The sequence below is a fragment of the Protomyctophum bolini genome, assembly GCF_963924005.1.
Source record: "Protomyctophum bolini genome assembly, chromosome: 15".
Classification (NCBI taxonomy): Eukaryota; Metazoa; Chordata; class Actinopteri; order Myctophiformes; family Myctophidae; genus Protomyctophum; species Protomyctophum bolini.
The window spans coordinates 25,407,935-25,431,924 of NC_137876.1; the positions used below are offsets into that span (position 1 = coordinate 25,407,935).

The 23,990-nt window shown below is 44.7% G+C and overlaps 1 protein-coding gene across 1 annotated transcript in view; it reads right to left on the reverse strand.

Annotated features, from left to right (window-relative positions):
* The window catches only part of npas3 (neuronal PAS domain protein 3), a gene marked incomplete at its 5' end in the record, with an annotated part of 340,921 nt that extends 330,137 nt beyond the window's left edge, over positions 1 to 10,784 (reverse strand). The window contains 2 exons of the mRNA XM_080784290.1: positions 10,386 to 10,548; positions 10,751 to 10,784. Coding sequence (XP_080640416.1) covers positions 10,386 to 10,548; positions 10,751 to 10,784 — 197 coding nt within the window. The remainder of the gene's footprint in view (positions 1 to 10,385; positions 10,549 to 10,750) is intronic.
* Between the last annotated feature and the right edge of the window lie 13,206 nt (positions 10,785 to 23,990).

Below are 23,990 nucleotides of genomic sequence, written 5' to 3' on the forward strand. Positions count from 1 at the left end.
AAGTTAAAATGAAACCAAATGGACCCTTACAGGTCCATTTTGTTTCATTTAACACTCGGTCTCAATAGTTCAATTATTGTTAAACATCTGCCTGGACTTAATTTACAAGATGTCTACACAATTAGAGCCTATTATCTCTGCTATGGTACCACATCAAAACAACATGGTTTTTGTGGACAAAATCTTACCAAAAAAAGAAAATATTGAGGCTACATTGAGGCTAAATGTCATCAAATGGTGGTCCGTGGCTCAAATGCTGAATAAATAACATTGGGGCTTGATGTGAAAAGTGTTGAAAACCACTGCTCTAGACTCTGCAGTGGGTTTCAGGTACTTTACCCCCTTGCGGCACTCGAGAGTTCCCCCTTTTCAAGCACCCTTGTGGGGGGTGTTCCTCCGTGGCTATATAAATCAATCTTTATTATAACAGAGACAAACACAACAAAACCTCTAGTTCCTATTCCAATAAGCCTGCGAGGTCCACTTTGACACTTTCCGACTTTAAACCAAACACTGAGGATTTCTGCAGTGTTTATACTATGCCAACTCGGAGCTAATCAATAGGGTGAAATGTCTGTCCTGCGCTGGGAGGACGTAGCCTCACTTCATTGCATCTGCCAGAATGTGGACTGCCATAATGCAGTGATGATGCCAGAATGTGGACTGCCATAATGCAGTGATGATGCCAGAATGTGGACTGCCATAATGCAGTGATGATGCCAGAATGTGGACTGCCATAATGCAGTGATGATGCACAGACTGGTCCAGAATGTGGACTGCCATAATGCAGTGATGATGCACAGACTGGTCCAGAATGTGGACTGCCATAATGCAGTGATGATGCACAGACTGGTCCAGAATGTGGACTGCCATAATGCAGTGATGATGCACAGACTGGTCCAGAATGTGGACTGCCATAATGCAGTGATGATGCACAGACTGATGCATCTGCCAGAATGTGGACTGCCATAATGCAGTGATGATGCACAGACTGGTCCAGAATGTGGACTGCCATAATGCAGTGATGATGCACAGACTGGTCCAGAATGTGGACTGCCATAATGCAGTGATGATGCACAGACTGGTTCAGAATGTGGACTGCCATAATGCAGTGATGATGCACAGACTGGTTCAGAATGTGGACTGCCATAATGCAGTGATGATGCACAGACTGGTTCGGGAGCCAAAGGTTAGGTTTAGAAAGGTATAGGCTGTAACTATCGATGACTTCCTTAGCAATTATTCTACCGATGACTTTTTTTTCCAATTAAGCAAATAATAAAGAAGCCTGTAAAAAACATAGATGGATAGCAAAAGATTGCTCGTGTAGAAGGGTTCCCAACGTTTTTGGCTGCAAATAAATACTGAAACCAGATATAATCATTGAGGAAAGTATATGCATGTGCTATGTGTACTATATGTAAACTCTGAATTTCCATTTTCCAGCCATTCAGTTGCATTTCTTTTGTACTTTTTGACAGCAATGTCCGTGTTCACCTATGTGTGGTTAACCTATGTGACGTTAATGAGCACCCGTATGAGTACCAGTAGGGGCGCTGTTGTGCCATGCAGAAACAGAGAGAGAGAGAGAGAGAGAGAGAGAGAGAGAGAGAGGAGGGGTGGGGGAGAGAGAGGGGAGTTGCACCACTCGGTTCACACGGGTGTGATTTTTTTTAAATAGTTGGGGACCCCACAGAATAATTTAGGGACCCCCGAGGGTGTGCAAGTAGAATATACAATACTCTGGTTCCAAAGAAGATCTAAAAAACGACAGGATGAACTGACATGGATTTGCCGTGTACTGTCATGCTCCCCAGAGAATGACACCAAAGGATTGTTTGGTGCGGCCTTACCTCGAGTGCCACCGCATTATAGGCCAACATTTTCAACTGGACAAAAGATATCTCAGAATCTAATTGGCGGATTGCCACGGGACTTGCCGAGTGCATTCACGCTCCCCGGAGGATAACCATTTCGCCCTGGGGCCAAAATGTCAACTTTGCATACAAGACATCTCATCTCATAATGTAATTGGTGGATGAAACTATGCCTTTCCTCCGGGGCCACGCTGGGCCAACATTTACACGCGTCCGCTTTAACCCATTCTGGTGTTTTAAGCATCATGTCATACTTTAGCGATTGAAAAATAGCAGATCAACGAGCTTGCAGATCTGCTATTTTTGAGAAACCGTGAAAACATTTTTGAACATATATTCTTTCAGAGCGAACTTTTTGAACTCAAATATTTGCTTCTGTGGGGGGTCCCTGTGGGGGGTGCCTGTGGGGGGTCCCTGTGGGGGGTCCCTGTGGGGGGTCCCTGGAACAACTATTTTGAGGTATTTGTACTTTGCTTGAGTATGTAAAATGTTCTGTACTTTTACTTCTACTCCATTTCAGAGACAAATATTGTACTTTTAATCCACTACATTTATTTGAAAACTTTAGTTACTAGTTATTTGAAGCTTTTGATTATTATTACAAAAACACCTCTTCTTTCATTGTCTCTTTGTTCTCTCTCTCTCTCTCTCTCTCTCTCTCTCATTCAATAGATTTGTATACATTTGAAAACTTCAAATGGGACATTCTGCATGAGTGCTTTTACTTTTTGTACTTCAAGTACATGTTGATACCAATAACTTTGTACATTTACTCAAGTACATTTTGAACTCCAGACTTTTACTTTCAATAGAGTATTTCTATATTGCAGTGCTCACACTTTCACTTGAGTAAAAATTGTGAGTACTTTTTCCACCACTGCTGTGGAGTACTCTATCCACACTAGTGAGCGTGAGGCTCCTAGGATGGTAATGACAGTTGGTTTAAAGCTACTCGTATGCTGTCACTTGTTGCATGGCCTCTGGGAGGGCTTTTCGCCTCTTGCTCTCTTTCTCCAATCCTCAAAGGCAACAGTCTTTGGCGTGTTAACTGGCCCACAGGGGAGGAGGGATGGAGAGAGGGAGGAGAGAGGACGGAGCAGTGGGTTATATTAGACAAGGCCCACTTTGTGTTGGTGGTTTGTCTGTTGTCTGAATGTTGGCCAACACTTAGTCACACAGTAAACAGACAATTAAGACGGATATCTAACATCTGGGGCACAACTACTGGGAAGTGTTTAACGACCTCTAGGACAAAACAAAAAACTGGGGCAGACATTATGTGTTATTGACCAACCACAGGGCTCCTTAGACCAATCACGGACCAACCACAGACTTGCCAGCCAATTCGCCATTCAGACAGATATAATTATGTTGGTTATTAGCCCGCCCCGTTTCTATAATGAAGGAGAAAGTTAGGATATTTTTCGGCAACACGGATGAAGAAATTGAAAGAATGTCCATGACGTTTGGATCGTCAGAGACCATCGTGGCAAATGACAAATGGCGGACAATTCTGAAAAGTTACACTTTTACAGAAATTGATTCGGCATGGCAGTGGATAATATATTGTCGTTCAATGGTTACGTTTAAATGTGTAGTGTTGAAACTAACTTGTTCCTATGCATGGGTCCGCGCGCACACGCACACACACACACACACACACACACACAGCCACTCAGATCTGACTGGGTAAAGCGCAGCATGCTTCCAACTGAAGGGCCAGCCCCCCTAGGAGCAGTATTATCCGGATTTTCTTAGACCATGCTGACAGATTTTCATGCAAATTGAAAATCTGCCTTGAGAGATTAGGCCACGTGAGACTAGACCTAAGCTAGACTTACTCTCTCTTTCTCTCTCTGTGAATGTATGTGTTCTCTCTGTAATGACTGTGTCTCAGTGTCTGTCTGTGTCCAGATGTCTCTCATTTTGTCTCCATCATAACCCTCTGTCCAAGGTCATCTGCTTGCCCTTTACAACAATTTGTCCTCTGTCGCCATTTAACCCATCCTGTGCCTCTAAGCATGCATGTGTTTTTTTCTACCTGTCCGTCTTTCTGTCCAACCTACCCCCCCCCCCCCCCCCCCCCCCCCCCGCGCACCATACTGTTCGTATCGACATCTCTCTCCTGTGCGCTCTCTCTCTCTCTCTCTCTCGTACCTCTTATCACAGCATACCCTCTTCTCCCCCAAGCCTCAGGCTGTGACAATAACCCAATATGTCTCCCTCCACCTCGCCTGGCCTCTCCAGGGCAGCAAAACAAGCGCTCCGACGGCCATCAGGAAGCCATTAAACAGCCATTTGGTGCGTTAGATGGATCTAACGGGTCCTCCAGCAGGGCACACGTCCGCACAGTTTCACTTCACATCAAGTGGAGCGCGAGAACAAGCTCTCTGACTGATTTCACCTGTGCTCATCTCGCTCCCTCTGTCTCCCTCTCTCTCTCTCCATTTCTAAATCTCATTGTCTATCTCACAGCTGTCGCCGGCGCTCTCGCTCTACCTGTCATTCTCTCCATCTACTCCTCCATTATTCACTTTCTCTCTCGCCTACTCGCACTCCCTCCTTCCTGTACCCTCACTCACTCCCTACGTTTTTCAATCTCGTCCGTTCTCTCCCCCTCCTCGCCGTCTCTCACTCGTTCATCCCCGTCCGTCCCCCCCGCCTACCTATTTTGAGCGGTGCAGCCGCTCCAATGCACAGCTTTGTGTGTCTGTCTGTCCGTCCGTTTGAGCACGGAATCGATGAAATTGATTGGCTGATGCATGATGACGTTCTGATCATCATCACATCATTATAAAAGCCCTAGGGATTATAAGGGTTATCAGCCCTATAGGGCACAGCACGCCGAATTGTCACTATGTGAGCGACCTCGCTGCCAAAGGAACACACTGTACCGTGTCAAACATGGGACATAACTCTTCGCCAAGGATGGTTTGCTGTTAAATTCACAGCTGAGCAGACTCCCTCCTCACGCCGCTGAGGGCTCCCAGTGGGACTATACCATTTCTCCACTGAGGCACTTAACTCTGTGACAGCAAATGTTAATCTATTTATTCAATTAAACCGCTGATTAAATGCCATTTTCTTGTTGTCTCTCCGTGAATAAATAACGGTTATGTCGCATCACCCAGCATGCATTGTTGCCCCGGGTGATCATCTATAGAACGGATGCATCAATCATACATGGATGGAGGGGTGGACAGAAAGCCATGGATGGAGAGGTAGTTGAGTGGATGGGATGCAGTGGTGGAAAAAGTACTCACATTTTTTTACCTAGCAGTATCAATACTGCAATGTAGAGGTACTCCGTTACAAGTAAAGGTCCGGAATTCAAAGTTCCATCAAAATGTACTTAAAGTACTTAAGGTTAGGTCAAGGTCAAGGTTTGATGTGGCAGGAAGCCCAACACACAGTAAACACACAGTAAACACAGGGAGAACATGCAAACTTCTCCCTTTAACCACCGTATACAGTAGTTGAGGGTGTTGTCCCTAGTCCTCTATGCTGGTGTCTTTTCTGTTATTGTGGGGAAGGCTCCACGAGCTCACAACGCCTCCAACGAAAGCTTTCCCCACAATATGGATGCTGGGGGTTTAAGTGGGTATAAGAAAACATATTTGTGTTCAAATAAATTATATATTTTTTGAATGGCTCTATATTCCGATCGTGTAATCACTGCTATAGAGTGTGTGTTCAATAGCAGGGGTCTCTCCATCTCTCCAGATCTTATAATGTGCATTAGTTAAGGACCAATTATATGAAGATGTGGTTGAACATTGGCGAAGGGCTCCTTTTAAGTGGTTAAAGTGATTGAGAGAGAAAGAGTTTGAGCGTGTTGCTCGAGAATGCGTTGCTATAGCTTGCTTCCACGCACACACACACACACACACACACACACACACACAAACACACACACACACACACACACACACACACACACACACACACACACACACACACACACACACACACACACACACACACACACACACTAGCTGCTACACGGAATAAATCCACTAAACAGAACATACTCCATCTATCAGTGTTGCTTGATTTTGCAAGAGAAAGAAGCAGCGGAGGTCTGTGGAAACAAGACCCAAAAGCAGCGACACACACACACACACATACTGAATATTTTTAAAACATTTTAACAACACACCTTGCAGCAGTCCCTGGCACAAAATATTTTCATTATTTTCAGATGGGGGTCCGCGGACAAATACGTTTGAGAATCACAACATTTTGAAGCCCAAATAAGCTACCCACAACTACTGATATTTACAAGCAACAACTATAACAAGCCATAAGTCGCATATACCAGTATATACTGTAGCAGACATACTGCACTCTATCCCTCCCTGCCATCAGAAATTAGTTCATTTCCGTTGTTGTTCCATGTCCATATAGTTGTGTATGGAATAAATGCACCATCTCTTCTGCTGTAGCCTTTTGCAAGACGGAATGTTCTTCGGGTAGTAAATGGTAATGCAGCTTGTGCTGTGAAACAGTATGTGTTTATTGCATCTCAATTAACTAATTAACTTCAAACCAATTTCCCCTCTCTCCGAGCGAGGATGCCGAGAAGTTTGCCCGGGCTAAATGACATGGAAATTCAGACGTCGGCGCTGGCTCACAGACAAGCTCCTAAATTAATCCTGGGGTCGTGTTTTATTCGGTATGAAAAGTTCTGACTGGAAAGTTGTAATGTTGACGCGTGAGGGAATGTGCCACTGGCAGAACTGTGTTCAACCATATAAAGTATATGTATACTTGATTGACCGGGGGCCCACTGCAGGCATTCATACATGGTCCTCCTTGTCCTTAAACTCTCTACACCAAATCTTTTTGCCGGAAATATGAAGTGTTGTGAGCTTGTAGATCAGCTATTTTTGCCTATATGACATGCGTAGAATACAGACGCTAGGGTTACTGTTTTTAAACTAGGGACAACATAACAGAGCTTGCAAGATGACATTAAGGTATAATGTTAAAGTATCTACCCATCTACCTACCTACCCACCTATCCATATACCCATCTAGCCAACAACTTATGGAGGTAGGAGTTAGGAAAATGGCAATGAAATAAAATAAAAAATAGAGCATGAATGCATAGACCGTATTTGTTTGGTTTATTCCTTAACTATTGAGGAAACCTAATCAATTATCCTTTCCGCTGTGAGCACAAAACGCAGCACAATAGATTCTCATTCCAGACTCGACTGCTGCATCTGAATGTGAAGTCATATGGATTTAATATCACAGCCTGTGTACTGTTATGTTGTCTATTTAGAAGAAAAAAGCGGATACATACACAAAGCGCAGTCTGGAGTGTGTCAGCGTCGACATCCTCCAAAACAACACAAACAACTTCAGTGAAAACACACAAGCTTTCAGGAAACAAAAGAGGATTTGTCCACTGGCACGGGGAAAATAGCTTTTCATAAACTGTGCATTTTAAAAGAAACACAATAACAAATGTTTTCTGTTTTGATTTAACTTAATTTCCTCCTCAAACTACTTCTGCTGTTTCTTGTTGAAGTGTCTATCTTTGACAGGATGCGTTGCTCTGTCTAAGCTCACAGAATAGACACAAATATGGCCATCCTGTCCAATGAGGCCAATCCACACCATGTTCTATACTTTTGGAGTTTGATGATATGACAATCCAAAAGTAAAAAGAGAGCAATCCACACCGCTAGGAATATATTTTATTAACCACTTGAACCCTATAGTTTCTCTATTTGGGCAATGTCATAATAGGCGAATATTTTGCAACATATAGGCAAACATTTTTACAAAATTGCACGTCCGCAAGCTCAAAATGCATCGCAATGTGGTGAGCTTGTAGATTGGCTATCTTCAGTAAAGAGATTTGGTGTGAAGGGAAAAAAGGGGCCGAGGTTAGAGCCCTGAGGGAAAACCAAGTATATAGACAGAGTTTAAGTGGTTATTCACTAGTAAGAGACCACACCTCTACTTAAGTTTGACAGTTTATTGGCCAGACTCAGAGTGGGGGCGTATGCGGTATAGTCTCAGGAGCTGACGGCCATCGTATAGCTCTACTTGGAGAGCGGTCGGTCGTCTCTGCTCCCCTTGGATTCTTGGAGGAAAAGAGATGGAAGGAAGAGCGAGAATCGAGGAGGAAGGAGGAGGTTGGGGTGGAGGACGACGACGAATTTGAAAGCAGTGAATAGCCGATCTACAAGAGCAGTACTCACGACCCATGTTTGGTCAGAACAAACAAGCCGGCCGAGAGATCAAAGGTTTATTCATACTGCGGTGATTGCAGCAGGGATTGGCTGTGGTGAGAGGAGGCAGGTGTAGTGGATATAGGTGATTTGGCTAATGAGTGAGGGCAAGTGTGGTAGATAGGGAAGCGATTGAGAACGGGGCGTGGCCGGGATAAGCAGAGGGTGGTCTCTACTCCTGAACCTACGTTGAACACAACTACATTAATGAATGGTGGTTGTATACCTTCAGACCGTCCTCAGACCTCAGGATTGATGAAGGTGTAAGGACCCAAACGTTTATGTTTTATGCAAGTTCGAGACAGAGGGTGGGAACAGTCTCTTTGTACATTAGGTTATATTATGTACTAACTGCAGCTTCTTATGTTCTGAAGACAAAGTCATCCACTGAAAATGAATGCAATTGAAGAACGGCGGTCCAACCGCACACGTGCCAATCAAAGCCAATCAAAGCCAGCAAAACGGTAAAGGTGTACATTTCACCTCAACAATCAAAGAAACATGCTCCGATTCCCTCATCATGTCACCAAATCACATCTCATGCACGCACACACACACACACACACACACACACACACACACACAGGTTTGATTATTTCCATTTCAGTTACCGGTACGTATGTAGAACTGGCTGTTGCAATAACACTGCAGCAGCAGGCACAATTAGAATAGATTATACAATAATCGTCACATAAGCATAAGCATAAGCATAAGCAATAGAATAGAAACAATCGGGTAATAGGAGACAATAGAAGATTTAATAGCACATCACCCAGCCACAAATACAATCCTTTACATCATCACACTGCAAGTGACAGCCGCCTCCACTGCAATAATAGAGCACATTCACTCACACTCGACATTTAGCCTCATGCTGACCCGCTCCAATGACACAGACACAGACACGGAGCGGCTGCACGCCTCTAATAGAGCCGTCAATTGTCAGCAATGGAGTGAGATTTATTCCAGTGGACAGCACATGGCCCGGTAATTAGCAGCAGCCATAATAAGCCATGCAGGGAACACAATGTATAGCCCTATAGAAAAAGGCACCTTGCACCTAATGAAGAAAGATTGACTGGGGGAACTCCGTATGTTGTCAATAGAACAGAACAGAAGAGAATAGAACTGGGCAATAATATTTAATATATTGTGATGAGACTAGATAGATAGATAGATAGATAGATAGATAGATAGATAGATAGATAGATAGATAGATATGTATAGTATATATTGTCACTATACCATTTTAGAGGTATTTGGTCAAAATATAGCGATATTTGATTGAATCCATTTAATCATCCAGCCCTAAGTGACAAACCAGGAAAGCATCCCAGGTGGTTATATAAATCCAGTGTGAAAAAACAGTGAGTGAAAACAAACTAGTTCCATTCCACCATAACAACAACAAACCAAATCAACCAAGTTTACAGCAGTCAGAGGGCCCCCCTGAACACAGAGCAGCTTTGCCCTGTAGCCTTTCCATCCTCCATTTCTCCAGCATTACCTGGATTGGCACGGCTTGGAATCCGATAGGGCGTAATCCATGTGCCTACATTTTAAAAAAAAAGTTCAACAGCTGAGAGCGTCTATGCTAATTCTCCCCCCTGTCAGGCAGGCCAGGGCTCTGAAACTAACACACACACACACACACACACACACACACACACAGCCAGAAGTAGTGGGAGACTGGGAGCTAACAGTCTGGCCTAGCCTCAGAGAGAGAGAGAGAGAGAGAGAGAGAGAGAGAGAGAGAGAGAGAGAAAGATGAGCAGACAGGCGCGTTTGTCATCGATGAATGCACATGTTTTCCTCGACGCTAAAACAGCTCGCTCGGAGCATAAACAACAAAGTGGGGATATGCCTGCATTACAGCCGAGGAACGCTGCTTTCTGAGCAACACGCGCGCGCGCGCACACCCCCCACACACGCAGCCAGCCCCCCTTCCTTCTCTCTACGAGACCTGTTACCCAGCCAGAAGCTCTCTCTCTCTCTCTCTCTCTCTCTCTAGGTGACAGACACAGACACACACACACCCCGACTGACATTGACACGCGCGCACAGACATAAACACACACGCATTATACACACACGCACGCGCACGGCGTCTACTCCCGTGTGAGAAAAGGGCAGCGGCAGCACAGTAAACTTGTGGACACATAATATCACACGGCGACGATTCGAACAGCAACAAAATGACAAGCGATGAAAGGAGCAGAGTGGGAGGAGAGCAGAGGAGATGTGAGCCCGGCTGCTTTACCGTTCTCTCCGCGACGGGTCCTGCTGTTGTATGCTCGGCTTGGTGGGCGCCATCTTCCTGCAATTATTTGATTTCTTACTTTTTCCTCTCCCCTCCGTCCCCTTCCCCTCCTCTCTCCTCGGGTCTATTTGGACACGAAGCGTGGGGGGCGACGCGGGGCGCCCTGACAGCAATGCGTCACGCGAAGGTGTGTTAAAGACAAAGCCATGTCGGTGTGTGTCGTCTAGTAGTGTGTGTGTGGCTGCGTGTGGCTGCGTGTGTGTGTGTGTGTGTGTGTGTGTGTGTGTGTTTGTGTGTGCGCGTGCGTGTGTCCCCGATGGGCTGCCTGCAGCCTGCAGCCTGCTGCTCCTGACTTGACTACCAACAGTGGAAAACGCCGAGACGGAGCTGCGTCGGCATGCCGAGCGAAGCGAGCCTGAGCCCGGGCTGGAACGCGCCGAGAATCCCCGCTGGTTTCCCCACACTGCTGGTCGGGTCCGTGTGTGTGTCTCTCCCACGCCACGGCACGGCACGGCACGGCTTCTCCTCCCGATCGCTTCTTACCGCGCGCGCTCTACTCTCTCTCTAGCCCTCTCTCTCTCTACCCAACAACACACATACACACTGTCATACACGCACGCACACACACACATGGGGAGGGGGGGGTCAGTCACAAGTGGAATTCCTACGCTATATTGTTGTGTAGGGCTAGGCTATAGTAGCCTATATACAAAATTAAACATAATATATAATTTATACAAATTAAAAACATGTTCGCCGGGCGGCTCCCTCCGGTCCCCCCCGGCCCTGGAGAGGGTTTGTCCGCGTGTGTTTTCCACGCGTGGAGGATCTGTGAGGTGAGAGAGCATTATAGGAGGATCTCCTCTCCTCCTGCCTGGCTGCCTCAGCGCAACAACGGTTGTTCATGGAGTCAGTTATTTCTCTCATGGTTTATTTCTCATATCCTATATACACACAGGTTGCATGCAGGGGTTTGTTCATTTTATTTTAGAAACAATGTTGTCCTTAACGTGTGTGTTTTATGAGCTTTGCTGTCAGAAAAGATAAATGTCTCCCCCTTTTGTCCCCAATTAGGCATAAATAGGCCTAACACAACGTGTTATGTCGTATAGTCCTGTTGCAAAGAATATATATAGGCTTGCATGCATGTTATCAAGATCCCAAACAACCAGCCTATAGCCTACCCACTTACAAATAGAAGGCCTATTTCCATAATTAATTAACAGAAATGACTAAACCTATAACTTTTTTTTTGGTCAGCAAAAACACCGTCTATTTGACACCATCAATAAAAGCTGTGATGTGTTTTGACGGGCGCGTCGATTGCCTCAACACACGCTCATTAAGACGCATTCCAATACACGGGGAGAAACTACACCGAAGCCTTTTTTCTTTACATATATTTCCATTTCCTTTTATGTATAATTCATTGTAGCCCTAATAGCTTCGCCTACTGATTAACCCGAGGCGGCAGGCCGTGCAGCTGAAAGCCGCCTCTATACACCAATGACCCGTCAAGGTCAAAGGCATGCCGGCTCGGCTGGATGGATGGATGGCTGACTGGCTGGGGCTGCGTGGAGCGATGCTTCCTAACGTGGGGTCCGGGGACCCCCAGGGGGTCCACGAGGGGGTTCCGGGGGGTCCCCAGCGAAATTATTTCATATATAGTATTATATATTAGTGTTAATAAATTAACCCCCCATTATGCTTTGGCTTTTCGAAAATGTTTGACTATAATCTTGAACAATTATGGGGGAAAAAACATTTTAAATAGACATTCTGTTTATAGGGGGCCCTTGTACACAGTTTTATTTTATTGCATATGTATTTATTTCACATGGGGGTCCACGGTCAAATACAGGGTCTTGACGTGAAAATGTCTGAGAATAGCTCCATGCAGGAACGGCTGTTGTCATTTCAACCCTGGCATGCATAAAGACGTAATAGGTTATTCCCCGTGCATTGAATGTAGTCACCATGGTGAGCCATTGATTAGCAAGTTGGATAAATACACTAAAGTATGGCTATAGTCCTGTTTTGTTTTTGTTTAAGCTTATAGTAGAATGTCTATAACTAAAATAGAGTTGCTGTTTTTCTTTTCTTTTTTCGTCCACAAGTTAGATCTATAGAGCTTGTCTTATAATATAGCCTATAGGCTAAATTAGAAATTGTTAATAAAACAAATTCTTAATACAACCCTTGGCATATTCGGGGATGCCTTGGGCTCTGACATGGCGTCTAAAGTTTCAGTAAAGACCTTCCTACCGCGGTTGGTCTATAGACGTGCAAGAATGTTGCTGTCAGCTTCCTTCTCTCTCCATCTCGGCCTGTTTATTGGGGGCAGTCAAACGGAGGAGACGTGGATAATGGGGTGTAATGTATAAACATATTAGCACACAGCTGTTAGGTTGAAGGGGGGGGGGGGGGACATTATAGAGAGCACTGGGCTTGATGGAAACGGCCTGTAGTACATAACGACAGGGGAAACGGTACATGACCAACACCCCCTCCCCCACCACCACAAAAAGTGTATGCCTCGCGCCGAGCCTATACTTTAAATGGCCGTTTGCAGCACGACAATGTAAAAGTTAAAAGCTTTAGCGTGCTGCTAAAGTCAACTTTTCTTTCGAAGAGGTTTTGAAGAATCTTGAACAAAATAAATCCTCATTGTTATTTATTTATAACATGTAGGCCTACTGTATAGCTTATTTATCCTATACACGCTGACACAAATGAAACCAAATGGACACTTAACGGACTGAGGATGTATGAGGCCAATTAAGGGTTGATTGTTGTGGGCCTTTGCATGAAAGATGCACACTTTTCCGCTACGAGGCAAAACATGTTCGTTCAGATCAGATCACTGAGATCAGACGGTCAGGCGGTCTTAATGGTTCCTGCATGGTCGCGTTATTTTATTTGTTGCTTCGGAGCGCAAACACTAAGCGTCAGTTTGGGGCACTTGGAGCTGGAGGGGCCCCCGTGCAGTGATTTATATGTCCGTGACTATATACGGTGACTCTGTTGTGTGTTTGTGTCCCCCAAGCGTCTATACGACGGCAGAGTTTACAAGCACTGTGTGTGTGTGTGTGTGTGTGTGTGTGTGTGCGCGCGCGCGTGCGTGTGTGTGTGCGCGCGGCGTGTTTTTGCCCCCCTACAGCTCTGGTTGATTAGAAAAATATCCCTACTGAGCGACGTGGCGCATAAAGCAATCATTTAGATTAATAGTGGGAGAAAAAGAGAGGAATAAAATGATAAATAATAGACGGCAATTAAGTGGATTGTTATATATCCAACGACAAGTTGTGAGAAGAGAGTCGGTGTGTGTGTGTGAGTGCAATTTCTGTCACGGCGGTATAAATGCTCAACCTCTCGCTCGTCTCCTGAAGTGACAAACTCAAGTCGTTATGGTCAGAAATGTATCTAACAGGCTGCTCTTTATCATTTATTTGCTCTCTTTTGCATGAATCCAATATAAGCTATACCCCCTTGAAGCGAATAAAGTCTTAAGATGTTATAGCCTACTTGTTTGTAGCCTTTTGAGAAAGAAAGAAAGAAAGAAAGAAAGAAAGAAAGAAAGAAAGAAAGAAAGAAAGAAAGAAAGGAAACTCCTCTCGGTCCAAAACGGATAAAGATGTTGTGACAGTTGGTTTTTATCCCGTTGAGATGTCCATATGTCGGAATCAAAGAAGGGATGGCATACAGCTACAAGATAGCAGCTTTCAACCTTTGAAATGGGACATCACACCACCGGGGGATTAGTCCTATAGACTCTGACAATCCCCTGCTCTTTCTCGGTCTATTATCTCTGATCTCCACCGTTCAGAAAGAGTCCCACAGAGTTACAAATGCCCAACTGCAGAACACAATTGCTGGAATGTTGATCTCCACGCTGAAAAATATAATAACCAAAAAGAAGAAAAAAAAGAAACTCGAATTCAACAGTGTTAACTTAAAACTATCAGTGACACTCATCTCATCCGGACACTGATCCGACATACCTCTGCTGGTAAGCGGAGATTCCCTGGACGCTCTGAGGGTTCCCGTTAGTGCTCCCCGGCACTCTGCCGATCGCGGGTCCCGTCGCCATCCCCCCTCCGCCGGCTCCACCACCTGCTGCAGCCGTCACCTGCACGCTGAAATCCGGGAAGATCCGGATCATGATCCCGTTGTTCGTTTGTCTCTCTTTCTCGGGTAATAGTATAGTCCCCTCTCCCCCCTCTCCCTCTCTCGACACGACCCGATACACCAAAGGAGAGAAGTATAGTATAGAGGTGGAGAGCTACCGGGCAAGTCAATGAAGATAGGTTGTTATTTCTCCCCAAACATAAAAAAAAACCCACACAAAAAAACAAGATTGAATCCTTTATTTATCTCTTTTCTTCTTTCTGGTGATCACCGGAGCTCCACGCGCTCACTCCAGCACCACTGTCGCCTCCACGACACCACGGTCCGCGGCGACCATTCCTCCGCCGGTCATTTCCTTCCACAGCAGCGGACGACGGGGGTACGAGACAAGTGCGAGGCTTTCTGCAAGCAGCTTGGTAATGACATTGATGCCGTTAGAGGGAGTGCAGGGAGGGAGTGTGTATGTCTGTGAGGCTGTGCGCGCGCGTGCGTGAGTGTGTGTCGGTATGTGGGGGAGAGAGGAGAGTGTGCCGTGAGCGGGGCTGAATTGCTTTGCGTCCTTTTGCGCACGGTGGGAAGAGAGAGAGAGAGAGAGAGAGAGAGAGAGTGAGAGAGAGAGAGATTGACTGATATAGCGGTGTTTGTTCCAACAGGAGGAGGATTCCTGGTTCTTATACTGTGCGTAAAAACGCAGCAAATCAGCCAGTCTGCTGTTATTCATTGTATTTGGGAGCGCGCATTTGTATAAACACTGTCAGCGATTTCCTCTGATCCATAACAATATTTGGGTGGGTCATTTAAAACGTTAGAACTGAGATTTAAAATCTTTACCAACCGGTGGAATAAAATAGAATAGGCTAGGTGGAGAAAAAAAGTTACTGAAAGGTCGAATGTCACCGATATATATATATATATATATATATATTTTTTTTTTTCTTTTTCCGTTTTTTTGCTCGATTTATCTTCCCGGCGCTATAGCTAGCCTATAGACTAGACTTTCCTTGAAACAAAAGCCATCTCTGGTTTTTGAAAGCAACAAATGTCCGCGGAACTAATGGTGACGTTATCTTCACATGAAAGCTGTTGCTCGGCCTCGAATAGTAGCCTATAGGCCTAAACTTTAAGATAAATATAAAATCGGTCAGTTGTTTATGGAGATAAGCGAAGAGAAGAAATAAGTCACAACACAACGTCGTCAACTTAATTCAGAGTAGGAGGATATTCTCTTAAACCCCGGAATGTCTGATTCCATCAATTGACGTGTATGAAAGTGTGCTCTTTGTCATCTCACTTGTCAGCAAATTCAACTAAAGCTAAAGCTTTCCAATCCTCGCTCCTCTTTCCTCTCACTTCTCTCTGCATGCATCATTGTGCAGCAGTGTGTGTGTGTGTGTGTGTGTGTGTGTGTGTGTGTGTGTTTGTGTGTGTGTGTGTGTGTGTGACTGTGGTGGGTGATGATCGGACTCCGAATAAAGTGTGTGTCTGTCTCCTCCTGCAGTTTCCAGACCAGACCTCCACGATTCCCCAATCCCCGGGCCGTCTCTGTCAACATTGGGCCTATAGCTACAAAGACATCCCACCTGCTGCAACGTCCCTCTCTCCAAACAGGTGTCGTGTGCGGGCTATACTTTCGGCTACTTGTTCATGACGGAGCAGAATAGATGATTCAGTCTATGAAACATAGCCTACCGTAGACAATGACACACTAACATTGCTGTACAGGCTGCAGTGCAGCGGCGATATGCCTCTGCTCTGTCAGCCCCATCCAGACGCTCAGGCGAGATGAAACCCCGGGGGCGCGCAACCGACCCCTGTAACCAATCAAAAGGACAGCGAGGAGCGCAGCGGGCACGCGCTTGGAAGAGGTGGGGGTGGTATGGAGCTATGGGAGGAGGGTGGCGTTGTGGGTGGAGGAGGCGCAGTATAACCCGTTGTGTACCGGTACAAAGCGTGACAAAATAGGGGGAAAGGAGTCAGTGCATGGGCAGGGTAAGAGAAAGACTGGACATTATTATTGATCCAACTGTTCGCAACCAATAACAAGAAAACATTGTGCTTTACAAAGGCCATAAGCTCCATTAAAAAATAAAATAAAAAAGGTTATTTAATTTAAATCAAAAATTAAACCAAAGCAGTATCCAAACATCACCACCAAATCACTTCTAAGTAATCACATGACACATAACTTGAACTATACAGTTTTTAAATACCAAGCCATGTTGGATAAAGGAAGGCACGCGTTTCAGCACCATAGGAATGAACAGCGACGGACACAAGCGCGCGCACACGCATATGACAGTATTTACTATATAGTTGCAAGTAAGTAATTATTGTCCTGTATTTAAAATCTTGAGTAAATCTACTTACAAAAGTGTTACACAAATATATAATAAGTAAATGTCGCTGCCTACTCTTTATATGTAGAATTTCTATTCAGAACAATATATGACTGAATTATAATTGCAGCTAATTGTAATTTATAATTGATTATACTATACTGTTTGCAAAAGGTCCCCACTGGTCTATAAAGTCTAATTTATATACATTAGTATCAAAATGTATTTGTTAATTATATTTGTATTCATAAATCTGAAAACTATATGTAAAGATGTCAAATAAATAGAGTTGAAGTGGAAAGTTGCAGAACATTTTCATTCTCAAGTGAAATACAAGTATAGGGCGATACCTCAAAGTTGTACCCAATTACTCAGTAAACTGTAAACTGTTGGATAAATATAGGGCATCAACAAATGTAATTATCAGCAATAATATTGCTGTATATTGCTGGGCCATTTATTCACCAAGGTGAATAGCATTTGATCACTTTAAGCTAATGAACCAGACTGATGTGGCTTTAAAACAGGAATAGTTTGAATAAAATGACTTCCTGATAGTGCAAGGACTCAGGGAGTCGGTCTGAGAACACAGCAGGTGCTGCTGGCATGCCTCGCCCCCGACACGGCCATTATGTGAAGCGTTGAGGGTCACTGTTTCGGTTCTTTTGTGCCCAGATAAACTCCAGTATCTCTTCAGCCATGAATTGCACTACAACATTGGCCGCATGTCGAGTTCCTTCAGTATAGCAAGGTCACTCACAGCAGTGACCGTTTGCCGTGCTGTGACACTTTAGCTTGTGCTGACTGGTCAGCAACGGTCAACAGTTGTCGGCCTTTATAGGGCTGATCCAGCTTATCAATCTCTCAGTCGCTGTAACCCTCCCCTCACCCAGGGAAAATAAACTATAGGGATTTTCCACAATATACTGTAGGTCTGAGGCCTGATGCGTCATCATAGATATAAAAAAATAATAGATGCCTCAGTAGCCGCTGCAGGTCATTGTATCGCATTGTAAGGTGCAGAAGACTCGCTTGCGTCGCTGCCACTCAAGTGACTACTGGCCAATCACGACGGGTATTTTCCGGGACTTATCAATTCAATCCAAAGCATGCAGCTTTATTGGCATGAGAAAATAAATGTTTACATTGCCTCTGATTGGCCTATACCGAACGTCCCCTTCTGTGACGCATGTGGAACCTTGGCAAACTTCTGCTTAGCAAACTTCTGTTATGCTTCCGCGTGTTGTCTTGCCTCCTTTGGAGATCACAAGCCCCAGAGCCGGAGGAGGCATCTACCTTTCTATGTCTATATGCACACCATGACATGACGTGCAGTGATGGAGTTGCGTGAACGGTTAACGTTTGTGTTTCCACCAGCAGTGGACCTCGAATCAGGAGGAAGATGTGTCTATAGGTGACCCATGTCTTAGTCATCATTCCAGTGAAAAACCATTCATTGAAAGCTCCTTGACAATTTCAATGGGACAAGAGTCAATGGCAGCCACGTACGTACCTCAATCCACAGCATAGAAAGAAGATCTGCAACTGTTCAATTTGGACCGCATTATGGCGCCGCTATATGATAGTCGAAGCCAGACAGTTACTAGCCAAGAAAAAAAACAAAAATTAAGGGACAGTCATTGTTTGTGTTAACTTTAGAAAATAAATACTTATATCTATTGTATCGGTTTCATGTGTAGCATGCAGCGGTAATCAGTCATAATATGCCCCCTGTAACCAATCAAAAGCATATTTATGATTGATTTTATGTGCTACTATATGCAGAAATCTTTTCAGCTTCCTAGATAATTGCTAACCCATGTTGTCCTCTTCTGCCAAGTCAAGACATAAATGTCCTCTTTTATTTCTTTTGTTGTGTTTTCTCGAGGTAAAACCTCCGTAAAATACAATATACTGTAGGTCATATAGTGTTGTCATGTTAATGATACTCGTGATTTGACCTTTTCCTATACATACAGTGTGGCATCTAATGAACGGCAGCCAAAATCATGTAGCGTGCAAGCACCTTTAGAAGAACTACAGGGACGATAGCAAATTACTAATTACATTAATAGGGTTACAAAATTAACAAGTCAATTTACATGAAACTGAAAAGTAATGACTTGTAGGAGATTTACACAGCTTTATCTGAAGACAGCAGACCATGCCTGCAGTTAATTTGTATTTGGAATTAGAGAAGAAATCATAGGAGTCCAGGTCGACACTTTCAAACCCATTTCTTTTGTTGTGGACAAATAGCAGACAGAATACTAAAGGGTAAATATACTAAATGAGTTTGATTGAACTTAACCCGTTGAACCATGTAGCATCCCTACACTGTCTTCCCCCTCGCCTGGTCTGTGTTACAAAATTGCCGTGTGATCTGGTCAGGAGTGGATGACATCGTTACGTCATGTTGTAGCCATTGTTTTGTAGTCATCAGGCCGGAAGTGGAACCCTCAAACCAGAACTTCCTTTCCCTCAAACCGGAATAATACCTTTCCAATAAAAGCCTCAAATATGATATATTATGTAATATACCGGTACGTATACTTTCCATAGACTATTTAGCGCCTGTATACCTTTGTTATCCCATGGGGAAATTCTATTCTCATCGCAGGCTACGATAGAGAGCGAGTCACACTTTTATTGGGAAGATATTATTCTTTGAGGGAAAGGAAGTCCTGGTTTGAGGGTTCCAGCCCTACAAAACAGACTATACAAAACAATGACTACAGCATGAAGTAACGATATCATCCACTCCCAACCGGATCGTAAACTTGAAAAGGAATGCTGCCCAGGCTATAGGGAGGAAATTCACCAGAAATAGCAGATATGCTCACAACATTGTGATCTTGTAGATCAGCTATTTTTGGCGAAGATATTTGGTGTAAAGGGGAAAAGGAATAGACCAAGTACAGAGACAATGTGGGTCCTAGTACTAAGTATAGAGGGTTTAATACTGAAAGTGGGGGTTGAACCTGTAACCTTTCAGTTTACGGGAATGTCTAGAAGAAACTAGAGCTTTTGTGGAGGTTTGACATCAGAAGCCATAAACACGTCTTTTTCAGCTTTGATCCAAACTCCCTCACTCTTTTAGAAGCGTCTCAAAGGCTCTTCAGAGATTTTCCGAATTGAAAAGCCGTCTTTGCACCAAACTCTCAGATCCTCCAGGTTTCTGTGCCTGAAATCATTGTAAGTGTGGGACTCATTTAATTGACATTTAGTATATTCACACCTGCAAGGAATTGAACGTGGTTGGTTCCAACTGTATGTTCACACAGACCATACTAAAGAATCATCAAACCTAACACTATAAAGAATAAACAGTTTAAATATATAATTATGGAAGGGGTGTATGGGCATTTTCGGGTAAACATGTAAACTTGCCGGTGTTGCCGGTTGCCGGTTATCCGCAGTTAGCAGCATGATGTAATAGGAATATATCTAAACAAATTAGCATTGCAGTGCACTGCAAGAGCCCTGGACACACTATAATTCCACCATTACGTTTTATGTATTGCATTGGTCATTGGATGTAGTGAGTGGTGAAGACAACTCGGTGCAGTCTCAGAGCTGTAAACTAAGCATTTAGTACATTTTAAAAGCTCTTATAACATTCTGCTTATTTTGACGTTTTATACACTATGGGCTATAATAAACTGTTTATATTGACGTTTGCCATGACCGCAGCGTTGCGCCCTGTGCGTCTCCCAGAATATCAACACCATACACACCCTGTCTGAAATCACCATTAGTGCACTTTAAAATCCTGACTGTTCATTTATATACATTTGTAGGCCTAACTCGAGACAGTACATGTAACCAAAATACCCGTAGCACCCAACTGCTCCCCTGCGAGCTAGCGCTCGTAACGACGACCATCTGAGCGGCCATCAGTTGGGTGAAGAATATACATTTGAACACTTTCAGACGTGAATCACCACTGAGGATACATGTGGCACTACAAGATCACCTTTGAGACCAGTGTGAACACTTAAACCCACTAGACTACAGTTGCCTCTGTACTTGGACCACTTTGTCCACGCTACACCAAAGCCCCCAGGATATGGATGATGGGGTCCAAGCGGTTCAAATGCCCCGACGTCCGCCAGACCAAACCCCTCCAGGACCCCCGGCCGGCGGGGCCCGGGAACCCCAGGTTGAAGCACGTCGTGCGGTGCGGTCTGTGGTGCCCTCAGGGAGCTGGTCTCCTGTGAGGAACACAGCCCTCCTCCACTAATAAAACGCTCCAATTGAGCTGATTAAACAGCAATAAAAACACAGGCAGTCGGTGTGCTGCAGACTGGAGAGCTGTGGCTAACCAGCTCTAATGAAAACCACTGCAATCTAACTAGCTCCTCTCTCTCTCTCTCTCTCTCTCTCTCTCTCTCTTTCCTGCCATTCCACCACAGTCATTCTCTCGCTTGTAGTCGTAGAATAATATCCCTCCCTCTTTTCTCTTTCAGTCTCTCTCTCTCTTCATACAGCCTCTCCCCTCCATCTCTCTTTACCTGCACCCACACCACTCTCTCCCTTCCCTCCCCCCTCTCTCTGTGTGTGTAATGGAATCAAATGGGAGTTGTGTTGGAGCAGCAGAGACATGCTGGAACTGTGATGGAATTACACCTGGGCTGGGCCCTCTGTGTACATGTGTGTGTGTGTGTGTGTGTGTGTGTGTGTGTGTGTGTGTGTGTGTGTGTGTGTGTGTGTGTGTGTGTGTGACACACACACACACACACACACACACACACACACACACTTACTTTGTGGAATTGTACATGCTTCAATAAATGAATGTGTATGCATGTGCATGCATAATATATATATATATATATATATATATATATATATAGTGTTCCCTCTGTGTGTGTGTGTGTGTGTGTGTGTGTGAGTGTGTGTGTATGTGTGTGTAGTGTGTTTGAATGCTGTGGTCAGGTAAACTGCATCAGACAGAATCAGGACAGTCAACCTGCTGTTCTCCCCTAGGACGGACGGACAGACAGACAGACCCCTCCCACACACACAGACTGCAGGGCTTGTCTTCTGTGGGCCTTTTACATTTAGTATTTCTGAAGAAAAATGCAATGGAATAGGGGCTCCACCTCAGCCATACTTCCATTATATGTTTTGTCAGTGTCAGCACAGGGAAGCCAAAAAGGAACTAAATGTGACAACAAGCGCGTGGCGTATATCAGCTGTCCACCACCGTGTCCTATACCTGCCAGTCCTTGCAGGAATTGCCCCGCCAGGCCTCGGAGGAGAGGCATAGTCAACTATTGACCTAGCAAGGAAAGCCCTGCAGATACACGACCGGCACGATACTCTACAAACAGCGCCTGCAAACAGTCAATTATTGCCACCCCTACAATAAAGATGCTCCGTTCCATCCGCTACAAGCGCATACATGTCTGGTGGCATCCTGGAAGCCTGCAGAGTCCGCCGGCCCCTCTCATATGCACGGCTACATCTGTGAACCAGGAGATGGCATCAAAGGAGACGATACGACGCTGGCAGCGGGCCCTGTTGAACCGCCTGTGTGTGTACTGGGGTCGCTCGGCTGCTTCAAATGAACTATGAAGAAGCGAGGCTTTGCAGAGAGCGCCGCGTGAGAGTGTGGCGAGCCTGAGCAGACATAATCACCACCTGTCCCCTATAGTACAGACAGATTTTGAAGGCTGGCCTCTTCCTAGTGGGGCCAGAGACATGCAGGGAGTTGGTCATTTGAGAATGATGTCACAGAAGACGAAGTCTGTATTAAATGCGAAAGTTAACAGTTGTTGGTTTGTCTTATATTCACATCTTAACTGCAGTCCTCCAACCGGTGGGTCAGTCAGTCAGTCATAAATTCATTTAGGCAGCGTGAAATGATGATATAATGTTTAGTAATAATAACCCACTTAATATTTCTGCGTGGGCGTGTTGATGGATGGGGTCAGGCTGGGGCTGCCTAGCCGGGGTCGGGGGTCAAACATCAACCTGAGCGCCGTAATGGGAGCTGAAATATTGTTCCTCATCATCTCCGCGAGAACAGACGCAAAGAACGCATGATGAATTAACTGCTCGGAGGAATTACATACACATAACTGATGTAGCCTACACACGCACTGTACAGTCAGCAGACAGGGCGCACGCATGTCTCGCAAACCCCCTCCCCCCGCCGCACACACGCATGCACACACACACACACACGCATGCGCACACGCACACAATGTAGTCAGCAGAGAGGCTACATGCATCATGTCTTGCATACACACACTCTCACCCACCCATATGCATATGATTAATCATAGGCATCAAGTCTGTGTATATTTGGGAGTGTGTCTCCGTCTCTCTTAGACACGTGCGTGTACACACACAAACACACACACACACACACACGACCGCACGCACGTTTCTTGCATGCAAGATTGATTATGGCCTCTAATTGACAGTGGCATCATAGCTTTTATTTATTCTTTATTATAATGTGCTCCTGGCCTCTGTGCTCTGCAGAGCTGGCAGAGCAAATTGGTTTTTAAATGCAATCTGATGACATATCTGAAAACACAATCTGCCTAAAACTCCAAGGAATTACACACACACACACACACACACACACACACACACACACACACACAGTATCCATCCTAATGGGTCCTTGTCTCCCAGAGCGCGGGGCAGTGGTCACATCATCAGTGCAGCTGCCCTGTCACACTCCATCTGAAACACCCACTACTGATCCAAATGTCACATTCACAAATGTCCTTTTTTCATTTTTCTTTTCATACAATTAATTTTCTGGCATTTCTAGGCTTTAATTCAGATAGGTCAGTGTACAGAGAGACAAAGGAGACCGAGGGGCGGAGAGACACACGCGACTAAGAGTGTACTAACAATAACCACGTTATCTGCACGCAGGCCCCCAAATAATTGGCAAAAGGTATTACATTTTGACGAAAATATCACATTAATATAAAAAGATTATACCAACAAGTAAGAACTTAAAGTATACTACAATTGCAATTACAATAGAGAATCTTAGGATGAAGAACCGGTCTAAGATCAAATGATTTATAATCTGTACATTGAAACTATAGCAAACTATAGGATGCCACTATAGTGAACCTGGAATCCGACTAAATATCATTGTAACCTTTGT